The sequence below is a fragment of the Diadema antillarum genome, unplaced genomic scaffold, assembly GCF_040938485.1.
Source record: "Diadema antillarum isolate AM-2024a unplaced genomic scaffold, OU_Dant_1.0 seq00000802_RagTag, whole genome shotgun sequence".
Lineage (NCBI taxonomy): Eukaryota > Metazoa > Echinodermata > Echinoidea > Diadematoida > Diadematidae > Diadema > Diadema antillarum.
In genome coordinates this window covers 165,863-183,020 of record NW_027271684.1, presented here as the reverse complement: position 1 = coordinate 183,020, position 17,158 = coordinate 165,863, and the positions used below count along the sequence as shown (strand labels likewise).

Here is a 17,158-nt window from a genome sequence, read left to right as displayed (position 1 = left end):
CCCCTACCCCCCCCCCCCCCCCAAAAAAAAAAAACAACAACAACAACACACCTCTGGGTAGATATATGCGACTCTTACACCTGGCAGTTGAGAGGTCGAGGCAAGGGAATGTTAGATGCACGGCAGCTGGAGGGGGGAAATCCCCTATAGATGTGTTGTTTTATTTCTTTTGTGTCATTGTGTGCTGCAGTCTATTTGTAGGTGAGAAAGGTGCAACAAAGCTGGTCGAGTTCACACTCGTGTTATTGTACACACACACACACACACACACACACACACACACACCCACGCAATGACACATCAACATACAAATGTGTAGACCTACAAACATACCATGGAGCGCCATGAACAGGCAAACACATACTCCTATCACATCTAGGTATTCTTGCGGTCGGCTACACGTCACTTCCGGTCGACTGGAGTGAAAACAAACAGCTTGCAAGCGCGCGCTAAGCCTGCATACTAGTAATGCGCATACTGCATGCTGTGCATGTGCGACGCGTATAATTTATGTGCAACTCTACGCAGCTCGACATGGGGACTGTTTTTCATTATTCATTTTGTCATTTGTGCCATCATTCATGAGATACATGTACATGCATCATGTCTTGCCAGCAATATTCTAAAACTCTGGATCCTGTCGATCGATCGGTCCCGGTATTTTGCCAAGTTTAAGGCGGCCGGACTGGACCTGTGCCCGTATGAAATCGCGGCAGGACTCTGGATCAACGACCCGACAGAATGGCCAGATGTGCAGTAGAACCTCTTTGAGTAGGCCCTACCCCGATATCTACGCTTACTTAGTACCTCATAAAAACTTCAGGTAGGTCTAACGTTAGTACTGTAGTACTTAGGGTAGGGCCTAATTTAGAGTAGGCCTAGGGCCTAATCCTGCCGCCCGCACAGCTACAGTACCAGCTTGCGCTAGCGCTATGCTCGCGGGGCGCCCCGGCAGAAAACACGTACAGCGTTCACTCCAGGCTCACGCGAGTGGTTTGTTTTCACTCCAACGCTATCCATGACCCCGTGACACGCAAAATACCCGGATGTCCGACCATGAGAATATACAATATACACAAGACAGTATACAAACACAGTATGCACAGAATGCACACACACACACACACACACACACACACATCACAATGACATCAACATAAAGACATCATAGACCTACAGACAGTCAAGTGAGACATACAAACACATGCAAATACTATATACAATTTACATACACAAATGTATAAAAACACACACAAATTAATGCACAGAATGTACAATCATACACACACGGTTACTCGACACATCAACATACAGACATGTAGACCTACAGATCCTAGACACCCAACACATACACACACACACAAATGTACAGAATGCATACACACACACACCAACAGAAAAAAATAACCGATGCACAAATCAATCATTCAATACAAAATTACGATCTTACATCACCTCATCAACAATCTACTAGTAATATATATCATTTATCAAATTATATACACTTAAAAATCAGAGACTCCAACCCAAAGCACCTTCTGATCTGGAGATTCTCCCGCCTGAAACCCATAGCAAACGGGAGACCCAAGTTTATGTGTGCGAAGCGCGAAGTTCCTGGGGTTATAGATGCTCTCTGGTGCTATCTAAGGCTTATTTTTGCAACATACGATAGCAATAAGTAAGAAATCCTTTCCAACGGGAGACATTGAGCCAGGGCGGGAGAAATTGAATCTCAAACGGGAGAATCTCCCTCCGAAAACGGGAGAGTTGGAGTCTCTGTTAAATATGAGATACATATTGTTGATGAGATGATGGTAGATTTAATTTTGTATTGAATTGAATGATTGATTTGTGTATATAAAGGTAATATTTCAGATTGGTATTATATGACATTGCATTATGCATGTATTATGACACATTAGGTCATTTAGATATTATTGTTCTGTTGATATATACACTGTAGATCCTGATGAAGGTCTGATGACAGGCTAAAAGATTGATTGATTAAAAGGGAGACTAAAGATCGAGAGCAACGTCCACCTCAGTCTAATTTCTTTCAGTATATGCTACCCACAATGAGGCACCGCGTACGTTTGGGAAGGGAACTATCTCTCGCGCTATATACATACATATATACGTATATGTATATACATATAGATATGTATATATATATATATATATATACATACATATATATATATATATATATATATATATATATATAACTTTGGTATGATATATGGTATGCTATATCAGCTATATATATAAAGTGAGAGATCGAGGAAGATGAAAGAAAGACGGAAGCCGGGAGATAGAAGATAGGAAGCCGATTTGGGAACTTTAATTCATCTGGGAAATTGATGAAATCGAGGAAGTAAGGCCTAAACCATCTGAAGAAAATCACTGTAATTGATTGCTATACTAGATGACCATCATAAGTGTTTTCTGTGCAAATGCAAGCACCTGTCCCACGATCTTCCAAATAATGTACAAGGATTCTGGTATAATGGTCGAGTTATTGGAGTCGTCAGGGAAATCTCCCCCCCCCCCCTCTCTCTCTCTCTCTCTCTGGACTACCAAAATTCCTGAGCCCTCTTTCGCTCAGGTCAGCTCTCATTCTAAACCCCTATATTAATCTCAAGACAGATGCCCCACCTCATTTAGATTTTAGCTGTCATGAAACAATACGAAATCTAGTGTGTGTGTGTGTGTGTGTGTGTGTGTCCAGAATGGGATCTTAAAATTCATAAGAAACCAAACAACTACACGTATTCAAATCACGTGAATCAAAATCTTGAAACACTTCTTTATGCATCACTTCTTCATGAGTCTCTCTGGACGGAACTTCTCGCTGATCACAGACCATCAATCCCTTGTTGTAATACCATCTTGAATCTGAAGGGCCTACCTGCAATAACCGCAGCGAGATTACAGCGTTACGCTTTGTTCTCAGCTGGAGTCTCCTACGGCATTGAGTACCACAATACATTGTACTCACAGGCATGGAAATGCCGATGTACTGTCGGGTTTGCCTGTGAAACAATCAAAGGAACCAACTGCTCCAGATACCCTCGGTATCAAACATCTGGAAGAAATGGCAAATCCGCCAGTAACCAGCACTCAGATGAGCATTGAAACACGTAGCGATGCACAGTTGTCGATGGTGTATGAAAATGTGCAAAAAGGATGGAAATCGAATCTACCCAACTCCCTGGCACCATTCTATCATCGCTTGAATGAACTGTGCCAAGGATGCATCATGTGGGGACATCGCCTATTATACAACACCTCAGAATGATCTCGAATTGTGATTGGCCAAGAACATGTCACATGACATTCAATAGAAAATACCTATCAAACTCATTGAGAGTGACAGCCATACAATAGGCCCCTGGCATGGGCCTATTGCACGGATCGAAGGTACTATAGCACGGCTTCGCGGGGGGCTACTAATGCATGGCCGCTCACAGAGTTCTGTGGCTCACAGCAGCAAAGCGCCAGCAATCTACATTGTACGTGCTGGCCGGCTGCGCTGCGCTGCCGGTAGCGAGTCTCACAGACCAGGCGCCGCGCGGAGTACTGCAACGTTAACGTGTACGCGCAGCTGCTTTACCTAGCTAGTTGCATGTACTAGTATTGCGGCCTTTATACCTACTGCTGTGTTTTTACTTTTGACTCTGATCTGCTACGTGGACCACAGTGATCCCAAAATCAAGACTTCATTTCAAGTTGAGAAACCGTAATTTGATTATTTTTCTGTGTTTTTATACAACTATCATTTTCGGAAATAGACAAAGTCTAGACCTACTACTAGACCTACCGACATCTCAGATCGGCCTAACAGTCAGGCCTAACTCGATCTAACGTTAGCGTAGAATGGGTATAGACCCTGCGGAGTTTGTGATTACTGTGACTGTTGTGGTCGAATCATGACGAGTGTTTGAAAGCAGTACACAGGGTGGTTTACAATTCTCGGCCTAATTGTTACATTCATTTTTGGGCCTTCCTGAGTTGGCGGTCACTAATTTAGTACTGTGATTGTGGACAAGGTGTTGTATAAAACGAATAATTTATGATTTTGTTCGTGCATTGGGGCACGTAATACCGCACTCGGCGCGAGATTCGGCACTGGTCTATTCAACGCGGCGCTACGCGCCTAGTTGAATAGACAAGTGGCTTATCTCGCGCCTCGTGCGGTATTCGTGCCCTATGCACTCACAACTCATAAATTATTTGTATAATAGTCCCTGGAAAAACTCGGAAAGAAAGTGCTGACAGAACTTCACAGTGGACATGTGGGCGTGGTAAGAATGAAAGCGCTGGCACGCATCTATGTCTGGTGGCCGCACATAGGAAAAGAAATTGAAGCGATGGCTAAACGCTGCACCGGTTGCCAAGCATCAAAAAATCACCACCCCTAGCCCCACTCCATCCATGTGAGTGGCCAGCAGGAAAATGACAGGGAGTGCAGGTCGACTACGCAGGTAGACGGACATAATGCTCCTGGTGGTCGTCAATGCATACTCAAAATGGCCGAAAGTTACACTCGTGAAGTTCACAACTAGCGAGCGAAAAATCAGTGTTCTTCGTGCCATCTTTGCAAGAAATGGTGTCCCGTACAAATTGCCTCAGTCAACGGGCCACAATTCACTTCAGCCGAATTCAAGGCCTTCATGACATCAGGGCTGCCAACTCTCACTCATTGAGAGTGAGACTCACTCATTTTGGTCCTTTCTCACTCTAAAACTTTATTTCATTTGCATGCATTTCTATTGATCTCACTCATTTTGACTCCTAAATTATAGCATTGACCTATGGGAGTCTCACTCTCAACTAGTTTCCAATGTTGGCAGCCCTGTGACATGCAATGGAGTGAAACATCACTTCCGCCTCATTTTACCCATCCATAAATGGATTTGCCGAACGCTTTGTGCAGTCACTGAAGTCTGCATAAAGTTCTGCAAGAGGAAAAAAGGGAGCACTCCAAAGAAATGTTTTGCAGTACGTACACAGTACTTGATGGCATACCAAAATGCCCCTCACCCCACAACTTGGGAATCGCCATCTATGCTGCTGGACAATCGTTCTCTACGCTCAAGATTAGACCTGCTGAAACCAGACGGGCGCAAATAAACAGGTCAACAAGAAGTAGTCAAGAATGGCTGCAACACGCCGCAACACTCTAGTGCGCCAGTTCGATGTTGGCGAACCAGTCTGGGTGATCTAAGATCTGGCCCAGTATCATACCAGGTCAACGTCGTGCCAAATCTAGAGTGGAGGCGCCACATTGATCATATGACATCTGCAACACAGCAGCAACAAGCTCCTGAGCCCAAAATACGTCGTACCTCCAAAAAGCATCATACCACAACAGAGACAAATGAGGAAACAACAACAGCTACAGCAAACACAACACCTACAACACCAGCAACACTTCAATCAGAAGAAGCTGCAACACTAATGCTGCATCAATCGGAAAGACACCGGCAACTGCCAGGCAGATTGAATTTGTAGATATTAGGAAGTCAGATTTGATTAAAAACTAAAAGGGGCAGAATAATCTCCTATGATGACTACTTGGCCAGGGTAGTCCACCCCTGTGTCAAATTATGTAAATAGGTTAGTTGTTCATTAAAGAAGGAAAGTACCTCTTTGACAAAATTAGGCACATGTACGACTGGATTTACAGTGTTTATAAGAAGCAAAAAAAAAAGAGAGAATTTTGGAAAAACATAAACTCAATACGTATACAAAATTGTAGTTAGAAAAGAAATTTGATGGATAAATAAGTTGAAATAAAAGCAACACTCACATCGTCATATATTGTGTTGTACATTGTATTATTAAACCACATCAAAGAGGTACAGTAATTTCTAAATGGACAACATGTAGATAAACCTTGTAAGTAGTAGCATATCTATCACAAAGACAGCATACATTGGATCTGGATTTTGAAACTCTGAATTACAAATTCGAACTGAGATCAGGGTGGTCCATAAGGGGTTTTAGCATGTCGCTGCAACATGCTAAAATTCTTGTGCAACATCCTAAAAAGCCAGCAACATGCTATGCAACATCCTCAAGAATTTGCAACAAGCTCAAAGTAAAAGTATTCAAAAATGTGCAAAACATGTGCATAACCTAAGAAACATCAAACTACCAGGTACTTTAGATATTTGTGTGCAAAACATGAGAGAGAACATTGAATGTAAGCAGCACAAAGAGAGATAAGCAGCAAAATATTGCGTACTACGTACTCATCGTGTGCGCTCCGCGCATATTCAATTTCTGCAATATTCTCAGATTCTGAGCTTGCAACATGCTAAAATTTCAAGTTGTGGACCACCCTGGAGATAATATTATACTAACGGATGTTGACCCGAAGTAAATTGTAAATGGAACTGGACAATGGACTCACTTGATCAATATTTCCCATCACACATTCATTAATTTAAACAGAGGAAACAGTTGAGAAGGGAGGATTTGTGGGATATTCATATTGATAATGCCATATCGAGGTTTGAATTCTAAGACAATACTTTCACTCCCACTGACTCTCTCTTTCTCTCCATCTCATACAATAATGACCTCCTTGTATCCACGCTGTCCTCTACTTGGGTATCCCACGTATTAGAGTGATGATGTGGCAACCCAAATCAGTTCTGTTAATGCAGTTACAGAGTGCACAGGTACATTATTTTGCATGCTACAATTCTTGTGGAAATCAGTCATATACTACAAACAAAACAATATGCATATCATCATACTCTGTGCCTATTGCATGAATATGGCACTCTGCTGCACACTTGTGCATGTGACCATGGCATTCTATCAGAGATGTATGATACGGTATGTGTTTGAAGCTCCTTGGTAACCGTGCACATTTTTGTGGTGTGAAAATGCCTGCATATTTTGCACTACCAGAAACTAGTGCCAAAATAAAAGCACACAAATATTTCTGTTTGTCTATGTGCCACTATGTAATGTCTTGATTCTGCGGAATTAAAAACATGTGAAATTCATCTTGCGCACCCTAGCGCGAAAAATTAAACACATGAATGTATCCACTTTTACAGTACATGAACACAACATATTGTAGGGCCGAAAATATCACTTTGCAAACACACTGGGTGGAAAATTAATATTACGCTTAAATAGCTTTGATTTCTGTTCTTTCAGGGACAGCAAAGCTGCAAGAATGAAGACAATTTCAGTATCCGTTTTTTGAAAGATTTCTTACAACTATTTCAAAATAAATACATCTCATCTATTACTGATTCATATTCACTTCAGTCCATCATGCTGAAGTTTATACACAAACTGCAGTACATCCATAGACTTTTACATGCACAACACACTAACATCCTACTTTAAAAAAAAAGAATAATCCAATCTATCTACATTTCATCAGATTACAGATGCAGATACAAATTTCAAGCTACATATGTGCCTTAACTAATAAAATTACAGTGTACATTGAAAATTTGAAGCATGAATGTCCAATGTTATACAAGCAATTCCCATTATAACAAAGTCCTCGGGACAGGCAATTTTCTTCCATTATACAAGTCTATCAAAATTTCCTTAAATATCAAAATTTCATTATAGCCAGGTAAATAAAGAATATAAAGATAGACAGACAAAAATCTGGGGGCCTGAATTCTTGCTTCGCTGTAACTGTGTCCATTTTAATGGGAGTGCACTAAATAACCAAAACAAAAATTTGAATCAGTATAATCAGTGTTAAGTATTGTTAAACATACAAAATGTGAACAATAGTTATAATAAAAATGTTTTTATGCTAATATTGCAAAATTTTTACGTGGTAGGATGTTTTCTGATATAACTGACGTATACATACAGCATCAAATGTGATGTATCTTGAACTTTTTTTTAAATCACCGCTCCCAAAGGTAAACAGTACCTTAGGAGAACAGGGCAGGGTCTCCTTTCCACCGGAATACCAGTATGCAAAGTAAGTCTTACTCATTAAGGATGAGCTGATTTTGTGATAGCACATGTTTCCCATAGACACCTGCCCGAGTATACTCGGGACTGGTCTTCAACGGGTTGAGACATCGCTACCCTGGTGAACAAAATTTGCTGAGGAATCATGGTAATAAATCGTCCCAGTTCCAGATTATAATTTGGAGCGGGCAAAAGCTCTTTCTCTTGATTGTGCATGAGTAGGGCATTTCATGTCAAACACACTCCCTGTTTCCTGGCAGGTACTGCAGTCTTTATTGCCACACAGTCTGTGATCGTTGAGACAGTACACCACGGCTACAGCAAGACATCTATGTCACAGGAACCCCCACAGGTATGATAGGGATATCACTTCACTGGAGACACTCCCAGCCACATTATTTCGCCCTGCAGCATGGTCTGTAATGCATACCCTGTGATCTCTGAGATGCTTCCTTGTACAAAACTGGGGGCTGGGACACAATGATCGCGTCAAAACCATCATATTGTTTCATTCTCTCCATGGCAAGGTACGTCTGCGCCTATTTCAAATATCCAACACTCGGAATTAATACACCATTTGATGCGACTCTGATATATACAAAATGTAATACCCTGTGGGCACTTTCCAGCTGTATCATTCCCTCATTAGTCTGGCTAGCTGGTCCTCTAAAGCTTTGTCCTTTGCCTTTGATTCGCTCTCTTTGCTGGCCAGGGATCCCCTGTACGTTGGTGCATCGGCAAGCTGAAAAAAACACAGAAAACCAAAGACTGGATTGAGTCAAATCGATCTCACTGATGTGAATGCAAAAGGAAGCATTGACTGCTTATGTTAACGCAAGCAATACACAGAACTGATGGTTTTTATGTCACCTACAAAGGACTAGGCAACAAGGATAAGTCCCTTCGTGAAGGGTACCACCACAGCAGCAAGGGGACTTGAACTAGAGATCTCTTGATTGATGGAGCTCTGGTGGTCTTATTTATTGAGCAACAACAGCTCACCCCCCCCCCCCCTCCCCCCTCCCCCCCCCCCCCCCCTTTTGGAAGGGAAATGACAAAATTACCCCCTAAATGAAGGAAGAGTGCTGAGGTAAAGAGTGTCCACAATTTCAGCACCTGCATAGACAGGAATATATTTAGAGACGTTCTCATGCTGAATGTGCCAGAAAAGATGTACTTCCTGGAGCACTTTTCCTTCACTCAGGGCCCAGGCTGAGATTTTTACCGATGGACATGTCTGAATGATGTTGGAACAGATTTGTAAACTACCTCTTAATTAGAAATATTTCGGGGGAAAATAATAAAAGACACCCTATTTTAAGGATTTTTTTCCCACAAGCTGAGCCCTGAAAAAATACCCCTTTTTTTTCTTGGTAGAATATATCATATTTTTCTGTTTATGACTTTCATGTTCTTTGTTTCCTGTCTATGAGGTGCCTGTAAATGTGCAAAAAAAAAAAATATTCATACAACCCAAAACCACAAGGGTTCAATTTTAAAAACCATTACTCTGGTGAGCTTGAAATATCAGATTTTGATGTGTAATGTACCGTGGTATGAGAATCTTTGCTTTTAGAATCTGACCAAAGCCAAACAATCTTGTCTGGCTACTGTTTGTGGCTTTTGTGGTGCATTGTAGCAGGATATGGTTTGACTTGATGGGGGCTGAAATTACAGTGATTTCTACTTAAAAAGGGGGAGTTAGATGAAAATTTCACATCAAGCTTCACAAGGGGAACACTGCCAGGAGTAAAGAAAGAATGAATCTCGCCACTAAATCCGCTATCTCCGTTTCTCATTATCTTTCCCAGATGTACCTTTCCAGCGACTTCGATTCCAATCTCATCCAGGACCTGGTTGACGATGGCGTCTTGCTCTTCCTCCTCGTCAGATCCACCCAAGAGGTCATCCAGGGTGTCATTCACTGGATGAAAGACAATCATTGGGTCTCAGAAAATGTATAGAGCAATGCTCGAGACGTAGACTCCTAATATCTCACATGTACTTTTTGTCTCGCCCACCGGAGGTGAAGGCGAGACTAAGGGATCCAAATGGCGTCCGTCCGTCGTCCGTCCGTCGTCCGTCCGTCGTCCGTCCGTCGTCCGTCACAAATGTTAAAGTTTACCTGCAAGACTCTCTTATGATGCATAACTTGGCAACTGTTACAGCAATGGCAGCCACACTTGGGTGATAGAAGCACTAGGGGTATCTTCATGTTGTGGTGTTGTCAGAGGTCATGTGATGAGGTCAAAGGTCATTTGAGGTCATATATTAAAGGGTATGTGCAAGACCCTCTTTTCTATGTTAAAGTTTACCTGCAAGACTCTCTTTTGACAAATAACTTCACATAAGTTGCTTGGATTACAACCTAACTTGGGTCATAGATGCACTGGGGGTACCTTCATGTTATGGTGCCGTTGGAGGTCACAGGATAAGGTCAAAGGTCATTTGAGGTCATACGTTAAAGTTTACTTGCAAGACTCTCTTATCACACATAACTCAGCACATGTTGCTACAATGGCAATCAAACTTGGGTGATGGTAGATGTCTCTTGGGAAGTTGAAGGTAACCACAAGGTCAAAGGTTACAGACAGGGGTCAACGAACTTTTAGGGCCCAATGTTAAGTTTTTAGGGTGCATTTCGTTTATGGCTCATAACTTTTGATCCCTTTGTCTGTTTGTGACCAAACTTGGATGGAACATGTCCCTTGTGGAGGTGAAGGTCGTCACAAGGTCAAAGGTCACAGACAGGGGTCAACAAACTTTTAGGGCCCAATGTTATGTTTTTAGGGCGCGTTTTGATTGTGGCTCATAACTTTTGATCCCTATGTCCGTTTGTGACCAAACTTGGACGGTAGATGTCCCTTGGGGAGTTAAAGGTCATCACAAAGTCAAAGGTCACAGAAAGGGGTCAACAAATTTTTAGGGCCCAATGTTAAGTTTTTATGGCGCGTTTCGATTATGGCTCATTACTTTTGATCCCTTTGTCCGTTTGTGACCAAACTTGGATGGTAAATGTCCCTTAGGGTAGTGAAGGTCACCACAAGGTCAAAGGTCATAAGCAGGTCAATTAACTTCTGGGAGTTATAGAAATATTAATTCCTTTTACGCGAATGGGCGAGACACAATTTGGCGATTGCCTTGTTTTCCTTTTTGCTGTATTCCATAATTTGCACATCAAATTCTTGACACACTTATAAATTACTGGTACAGTAACAATAAAACAAACACACAAACTGTTATCAGAATTGCCACTTTGGTCACTTCAAATATTATCATGACATTGCCCCCAGACCAACTAAACTGGGTATTTTGTGGGCATGTTCGTGTTTTTCTAATTGTGTCTTACCCCTCATTTCAAATTTCCGTTTCCCACCTTTCAATCATAACCACAGTCATAAAAATCAGCAGCAGCCACAGTGATACAAATCAGTCGCAGCCACATTGCACTCATTAACACAGTCCTCCTAAACATCAGTCATCACATATCATTATCATAATCACGATCGCTGTCACCATATTACCTTTACGTGCAATTGCAAATAGCTGTCACTCACAAGGCTATCTTTCACATTGCTATGCCACATAATTCTGCTGACTATTTGTCCATTTGAATGTGACAAGCCCACATACAGTATACTGACATGAAAAAAAAAAAAATCCCATAAATGCTGGGGTACAATGGCTGTTAGGAGAATCATATCTTGGCCATAAAAATTTAGAGTTAGATTAAGAATATTTGTGCTGCTTGGTGGAAAATTGAAAAAGATAACAAACAAACAAGACAGAAGCAGGTCAGCAGGTGTGTCAATTGGCCAGCAAAGTAAAGTATTGGTGAATGATTATCAATTCAATTCAATTCAATTCAATTCAATTCAATTTATATTTCATTTCCAACATCACATACATTCATCATCATCATAATGTGCATTATCAATCTCTTCATCATCATTATCATCATTGAAATTTGTCATTACCATCCTCATCATTACCTCTGCATGATTTTTTTTTTTTACTGCAAGTTCAGTGGAATCTTGTTTATATTGAGGTCAGATATAGCACGATACTTGATATCATGAGGTAATTTTGCAGGTCCCTCTTCTTTCATATTCTTTTGTTTTTAACCCTGATACAATGACATATCTGATATAGCGAGAACATTTCAATGTTTCCAAGCAGCTCATTATAAAGGGGTTTCTTTTGCATTTCAAGTTCAAGTTCAAGTTGCTTTATTTCATCTCCAACAAATTGAGGATACAATGAAATATTTGGGTATACAAATAATGTCACAAAATCACAACAACAATGTAATGAACATAATAACATGTGATTTAGACTTGGGTATTTGTGAACAGAGATACAAAAAAATGCTATATCTTTATGGTAAACTCCAAAACAAAGTTGTTGGAAATTGAGGTTGCAATTTGATTGCAATTATCCCATCAATCCTTTTTCCCTCTCCATACTCACTCATCTCTTCCTTCATCTCCATCTTGGCTGACTCCATCTCAAACTGCTTCATGTTCTGCATCATTTTCTGTGGGTTCATCTGCTTGTTCATTGCTCCCATGGCCTGTAATATTGGGGGATAGGGAGAATAGCTTCGACATCAAAAATGTATTCCAGGGTTTTTCTGAATGTGCTCATATGTAGTGACGACAGAAATAGAACATAATAATATAACTATGTAGAGAAAGGCACTCGATATTTCATGATTTCTCCCCATTTCTTCAATTTTTCCCTACACACATTTTCAAAAACAATTAAAAAGTTAATCCTGTCCACAGAGATATTTAACAATACATACAAATCTCATCCCATTTACAGGGACATTTAGTGACATAGCATTAAGCATGATGACTGCGTTACTGAAAATATCACATCATAGCCCTTTAGCTCTCATCACTTTGATGATATTGCAATATATGACTCGTATTTTGAATATATGAGAGAGGATAATTATTGACAATGCACACGTCTAATTGTAGCTCCTGGGTTGATTATCGCCCCCCCCCCCCCTTGCAAAGCCAATACTGTGATATCTGCGCAGACCTGCATAGTGTCCCATTCATACATGTAGATGTTGTTTGACCCATATGTACACCAATTGAGCCCACAACTGAAAGTTGTGCAAACTTTCAGACACAGACTCCCTGAGGATTTGTTGCCCTGGAGACCATGCACAGACCGTCATGAAGGGCCCGTGCTGGGACGTGCACATAATGTTTCATGGACATCTGCACGGGCCCATAGGCCGATTACTGTAGGTCTTTGTACAGGTTCCTTGCTGGCTCCACACGGACCACGCACACATAGGCACAGACCTCTTTCAGATTCCACATAATTTGTTGCAGAGCTGTTCCCAAGAAGGCATACAATTTTCAAGGGCATGCAAAATGCCCACACATGTTCCTTGATGAATCCACATGGTGTTTCCTCTAAGGGGTTTACAGTACAGGTGCCATCACCTGTAACAACATCCATGATTTCCTTAAAGGTCTGTAGACTGTCTTTAATGTATGTGACCACAACATTACAGTAGTGTTTACCTCATAAAAAACTTCCCCCCCCCCGGCCAGATGCCCCTTAAAAGTGTCTGCATGCCCCATGGTCTCTTGAAAACCTATGGAATTGATGTGACTAAAGTACAGTGTACTGCACTTGCTTTGAACTTACCTTTGCTGTCCTGCCCATGGCCTCAGCTGTGGCTTTGTTTGCTACCATGGTCTGCATCAGAAAAGAAAGAATAGCATCGCACTGGCTGAAATGCGTACAATCTATCTGTTGTATGCAATGCATTCATAGTTCCATTATATTGACCTTAGGGGGTGTTAAGGTGCCTTGACTGACCACGGGGCCCCTGAACACTACACCAGGTATTCATAGTATAATAGAAGAAATGCACATTCTCACAGCAATTGTTTCACTTGAATGAAAGCCGTCAGTCTACAAAGCATACATACCTCACATCTAAATTGAGATTCACTTGTGGGGAGAAGTGCACACTCTACAATGTGGGTTTCACTGCAATTTGTACTCTTTTACCTAAGGTGCAGAATATTGAACCCATTTCAATACTATGTTATGCATCTATTCCAACTTTTCTCTCTCTATCTCTCTCTTTCTGTGTATTCATTTCCTCTTTTCGAATTGGTATGTCGAAACTGTATATCAGTCTAAATCACTTGCATCTTGCTTCTTTTGCAGTAAATTGCATCTTCAATCTTACAATCTACTCAAGCACATCAGAATAAGTAATAATCCTCAAACTCAAGCAAGGTGGACTTGGGGGAAAACTATTGAGTTCTCATAAGTCTTGTCAATATCATAAACACATGTATGCGTGATCATGTCATCAAATTTTCTTTCATTTCAAATTATGACATCACTAACATAGCAAATGCTAATTCAACCTTGAACTTCAGAAACAATAAATTTACATTTGTAAGACACATTTCCTTGTTTCAAAGGAAAGTCCTCTTAACCTCTCTTCATATAAAAAGAAAACAATGAAAGGGAAATGAAAATCTGGGTGATCAATGCACTGGGGAAATATGAGGGATTGTGACTACACTTTATCACATGTTTAAATGACTGTACAACACCTTTGCCTGAGCATTGACAGAGGATATCTGGGCACTGGCTCCATACAAGCAGACTTTCTGCTTCCTGAGGTTAATGAGCTGTTTGGCCAGGATTGTTGCTGCCTGTTACATGGGAAAGACATAGACAGAAACAGGGCTACATGCATGAAATCTACATGCTTTATCAGGGCTTCCATCACAAGCATAACAACATACTAGTTAAAAAAAAAAGAATGCTGTTACAAATTACGCTTTCAAAAGACCTCACAAGAGTATCAGCAGTAACAGACAAGAGTTGCAAAACTGATTACAGTTTACATGAAATATTAAATCAAAACAGGAATTGGAAATTGTACCCCTAATTTGTGTTTCAAGAGAGGCTGAAAGTAATTACTGTGGGAACAAAATGGATATCACATCCTTACTGATAAATCACTCAATTGTAACACTTTCTACAATGCCATAAACATGCCCTAAGACATGAATCAAGAAAGAAATAACTGATTGTGACAACAAAAATGATGATGATGAATATGATGATGACTAAGTTTAAATCATGAGGACATTATCATACTTTACCTGCTTATTCCCTTGCTTGGCAGCTTTCTTTATTTCCATTTCCTGCATAATGATAGGCAAAATATCAATTAGCAAATTACAAACTCCTAATCAAATAGATATCAAACATCCATGATCCTGACTGGAACAAAATGAGCCTGTGGACATTGGACCATTTTTAAAGTGGTTAGGACTATACAGTGTACATAAGCATAATTGTAGTCCTGTGAGCTGTGGATTAAATTCACAGTGTGTCCAACCCAATTTCTCTCACTGCATGGCAGAGTAAAGAAACAAATCCAACAAAATGTTAAATATTCACACTAATAGAATAGATTATTCCTTAGAATTGACAAATGATTCTTGGTGCAAGGAGCATTGATCAGGGGGGGGGGCATTTCATGAAATGTTTAGTCAGATATTTTGCTCTCAGTCAATCAGATGCATGGATTTCAGAAGCTTTATAACAGTTTGTAAGAAAAAAGAAATGAGCAAAACACTTCATTAAATGCTCCACTGATCACTTTGCAAACCAGCATGTACTAAATGTCATGCTATTCAAGCCCACGGCCCATATTTCATAGGTAAAAATCTGAATATTTTCATATACATGGTAGGGGCCGACACGTACACATATACCTTCAAAGGACAAGGGTACTAGGGTCTTTTCTATTGTTGAGGTCACATGAATATTTCACAGAAAAATCTACCTTTCATATGAAAAAAAAAAAAAAAAAAGCTCACTGGAAATACTGCAGATGTGGTTTTCCTTTCAAACTTTGAGTGAATAACTCTATGTAAAAAAAAAAAAAAAAAAAAAAAAAAAAAATCTTAATGTGATGGAAAGGATATAGTGCAACCAACCAAGCACATAATCAATCCCGTAGCGCTCCATTTTACACAGTTATAAATTTACTGTTCGGGCTGGTCGCAGTTAATTACCAAGCACACACACAAAATTGCACAAATATTACTTACCAGTTTCTTTTCATCTCGCTCCAGTTTAGCACGATCTCTGTCAACACCTCGTTGTGTCTTTTTCAGGTCTTTCTCTGTCTTTCTTAAGACCTCTGCAAAACACACAATTATCAAAGACAATGTCAGATTGGAATGACGTTGTACATTGTATGTTTATGCGTAGGACCTAGGGGCCAGAGCGAAATTTACAGTGTGACCAAATTGTATCATCTGTAATGGTAGGCTACAAAACTATCTCTACACTGTACGTCGACGGTCGACCTACAGGTACAGTAGCGCACAGGCTACAGGCTTATAACTTACAAGTGACCTCGTTAGAAGCTATTTATGAAAATTTCCGTGATGTGTGTTTAATAAATTAAAGCGAGGACAGAGAAGGAGGTAATTTTAATTGTGACTGGTAATCTAAATTTAAATTTTACCAAGGTGGCAAGGAGATAGAGAGCACACTGTTTCTAAGAAGAGGGTCTAGACACTAGTCTAGCTCATGAGCATGATGGCAGGGTGCATTACTTAGCCCTTCGAAGATTAAAGAAGAAGAAGAGAGCTCTAGACCTAAACACTAGTAAAGTCATACAACCTGCAATCGCGTCGTACCGCACAATTTGCAATATATGGGACTAGGTAAGGGATGCTTCCGTTAAGGCCTGTGTTACGAAGGCGAACCTTTGAAAAGTACTTTTATATCCACATTTGCAGAGGCACAAAACTTACCCTTGTCACTTGGTTTGTGAAAGAAAGACATTTTTGAAGATTTCCCCGACGGACTCTAATGTAGAAATGTTGGCAGACCTGATTTTCGAGTACACTGCAACCTCCTGTAACGTTAGAGTTGTTGAGCTTTGTTTATGATGTAGATTAGGCAGTCGAAGTACATAGGGGCAGCGTACGGGCAAAATAGTTTGTGTAGAAATGACTCATTCTCAGCTGGATTTCTCGTACAGTACACACCGTACAGTACGTCTCGATCCGAGATCTTTATGTCAATTGCTATTCTATTTGAATGACGTCATAGTGTGTTAGCTCTACCCCTCTCTCTTCGAAGGATCACCTGTTAACCCCTCTTCGAT

The 17,158-nt window shown here is 40.5% G+C and overlaps 1 protein-coding gene across 1 annotated transcript; it reads right to left on the bottom strand.

Annotated features, from left to right (window-relative positions):
- Positions 1-5,809: 5,809 nt before the first annotated feature.
- On the bottom strand, positions 5,810-16,927 carry LOC139739511 (uncharacterized). Its single transcript, XM_071650116.1, has 8 exons — positions 16,803-16,927; positions 16,089-16,180; positions 15,132-15,173; positions 14,574-14,675; positions 13,645-13,695; positions 12,439-12,541; positions 9,786-9,892; positions 5,810-8,710 (listed from the first exon to the last, which is right to left on the bottom strand). The coding sequence occupies exons 1-8, from the start codon at positions 16,831-16,833 to the stop codon at positions 8,603-8,605; spliced, it is 636 nt and encodes a 211-aa protein (XP_071506217.1). The 5' UTR covers positions 16,834-16,927; the 3' UTR covers positions 5,810-8,602.
- Between the last annotated feature and the right edge of the window lie 231 nt (positions 16,928-17,158).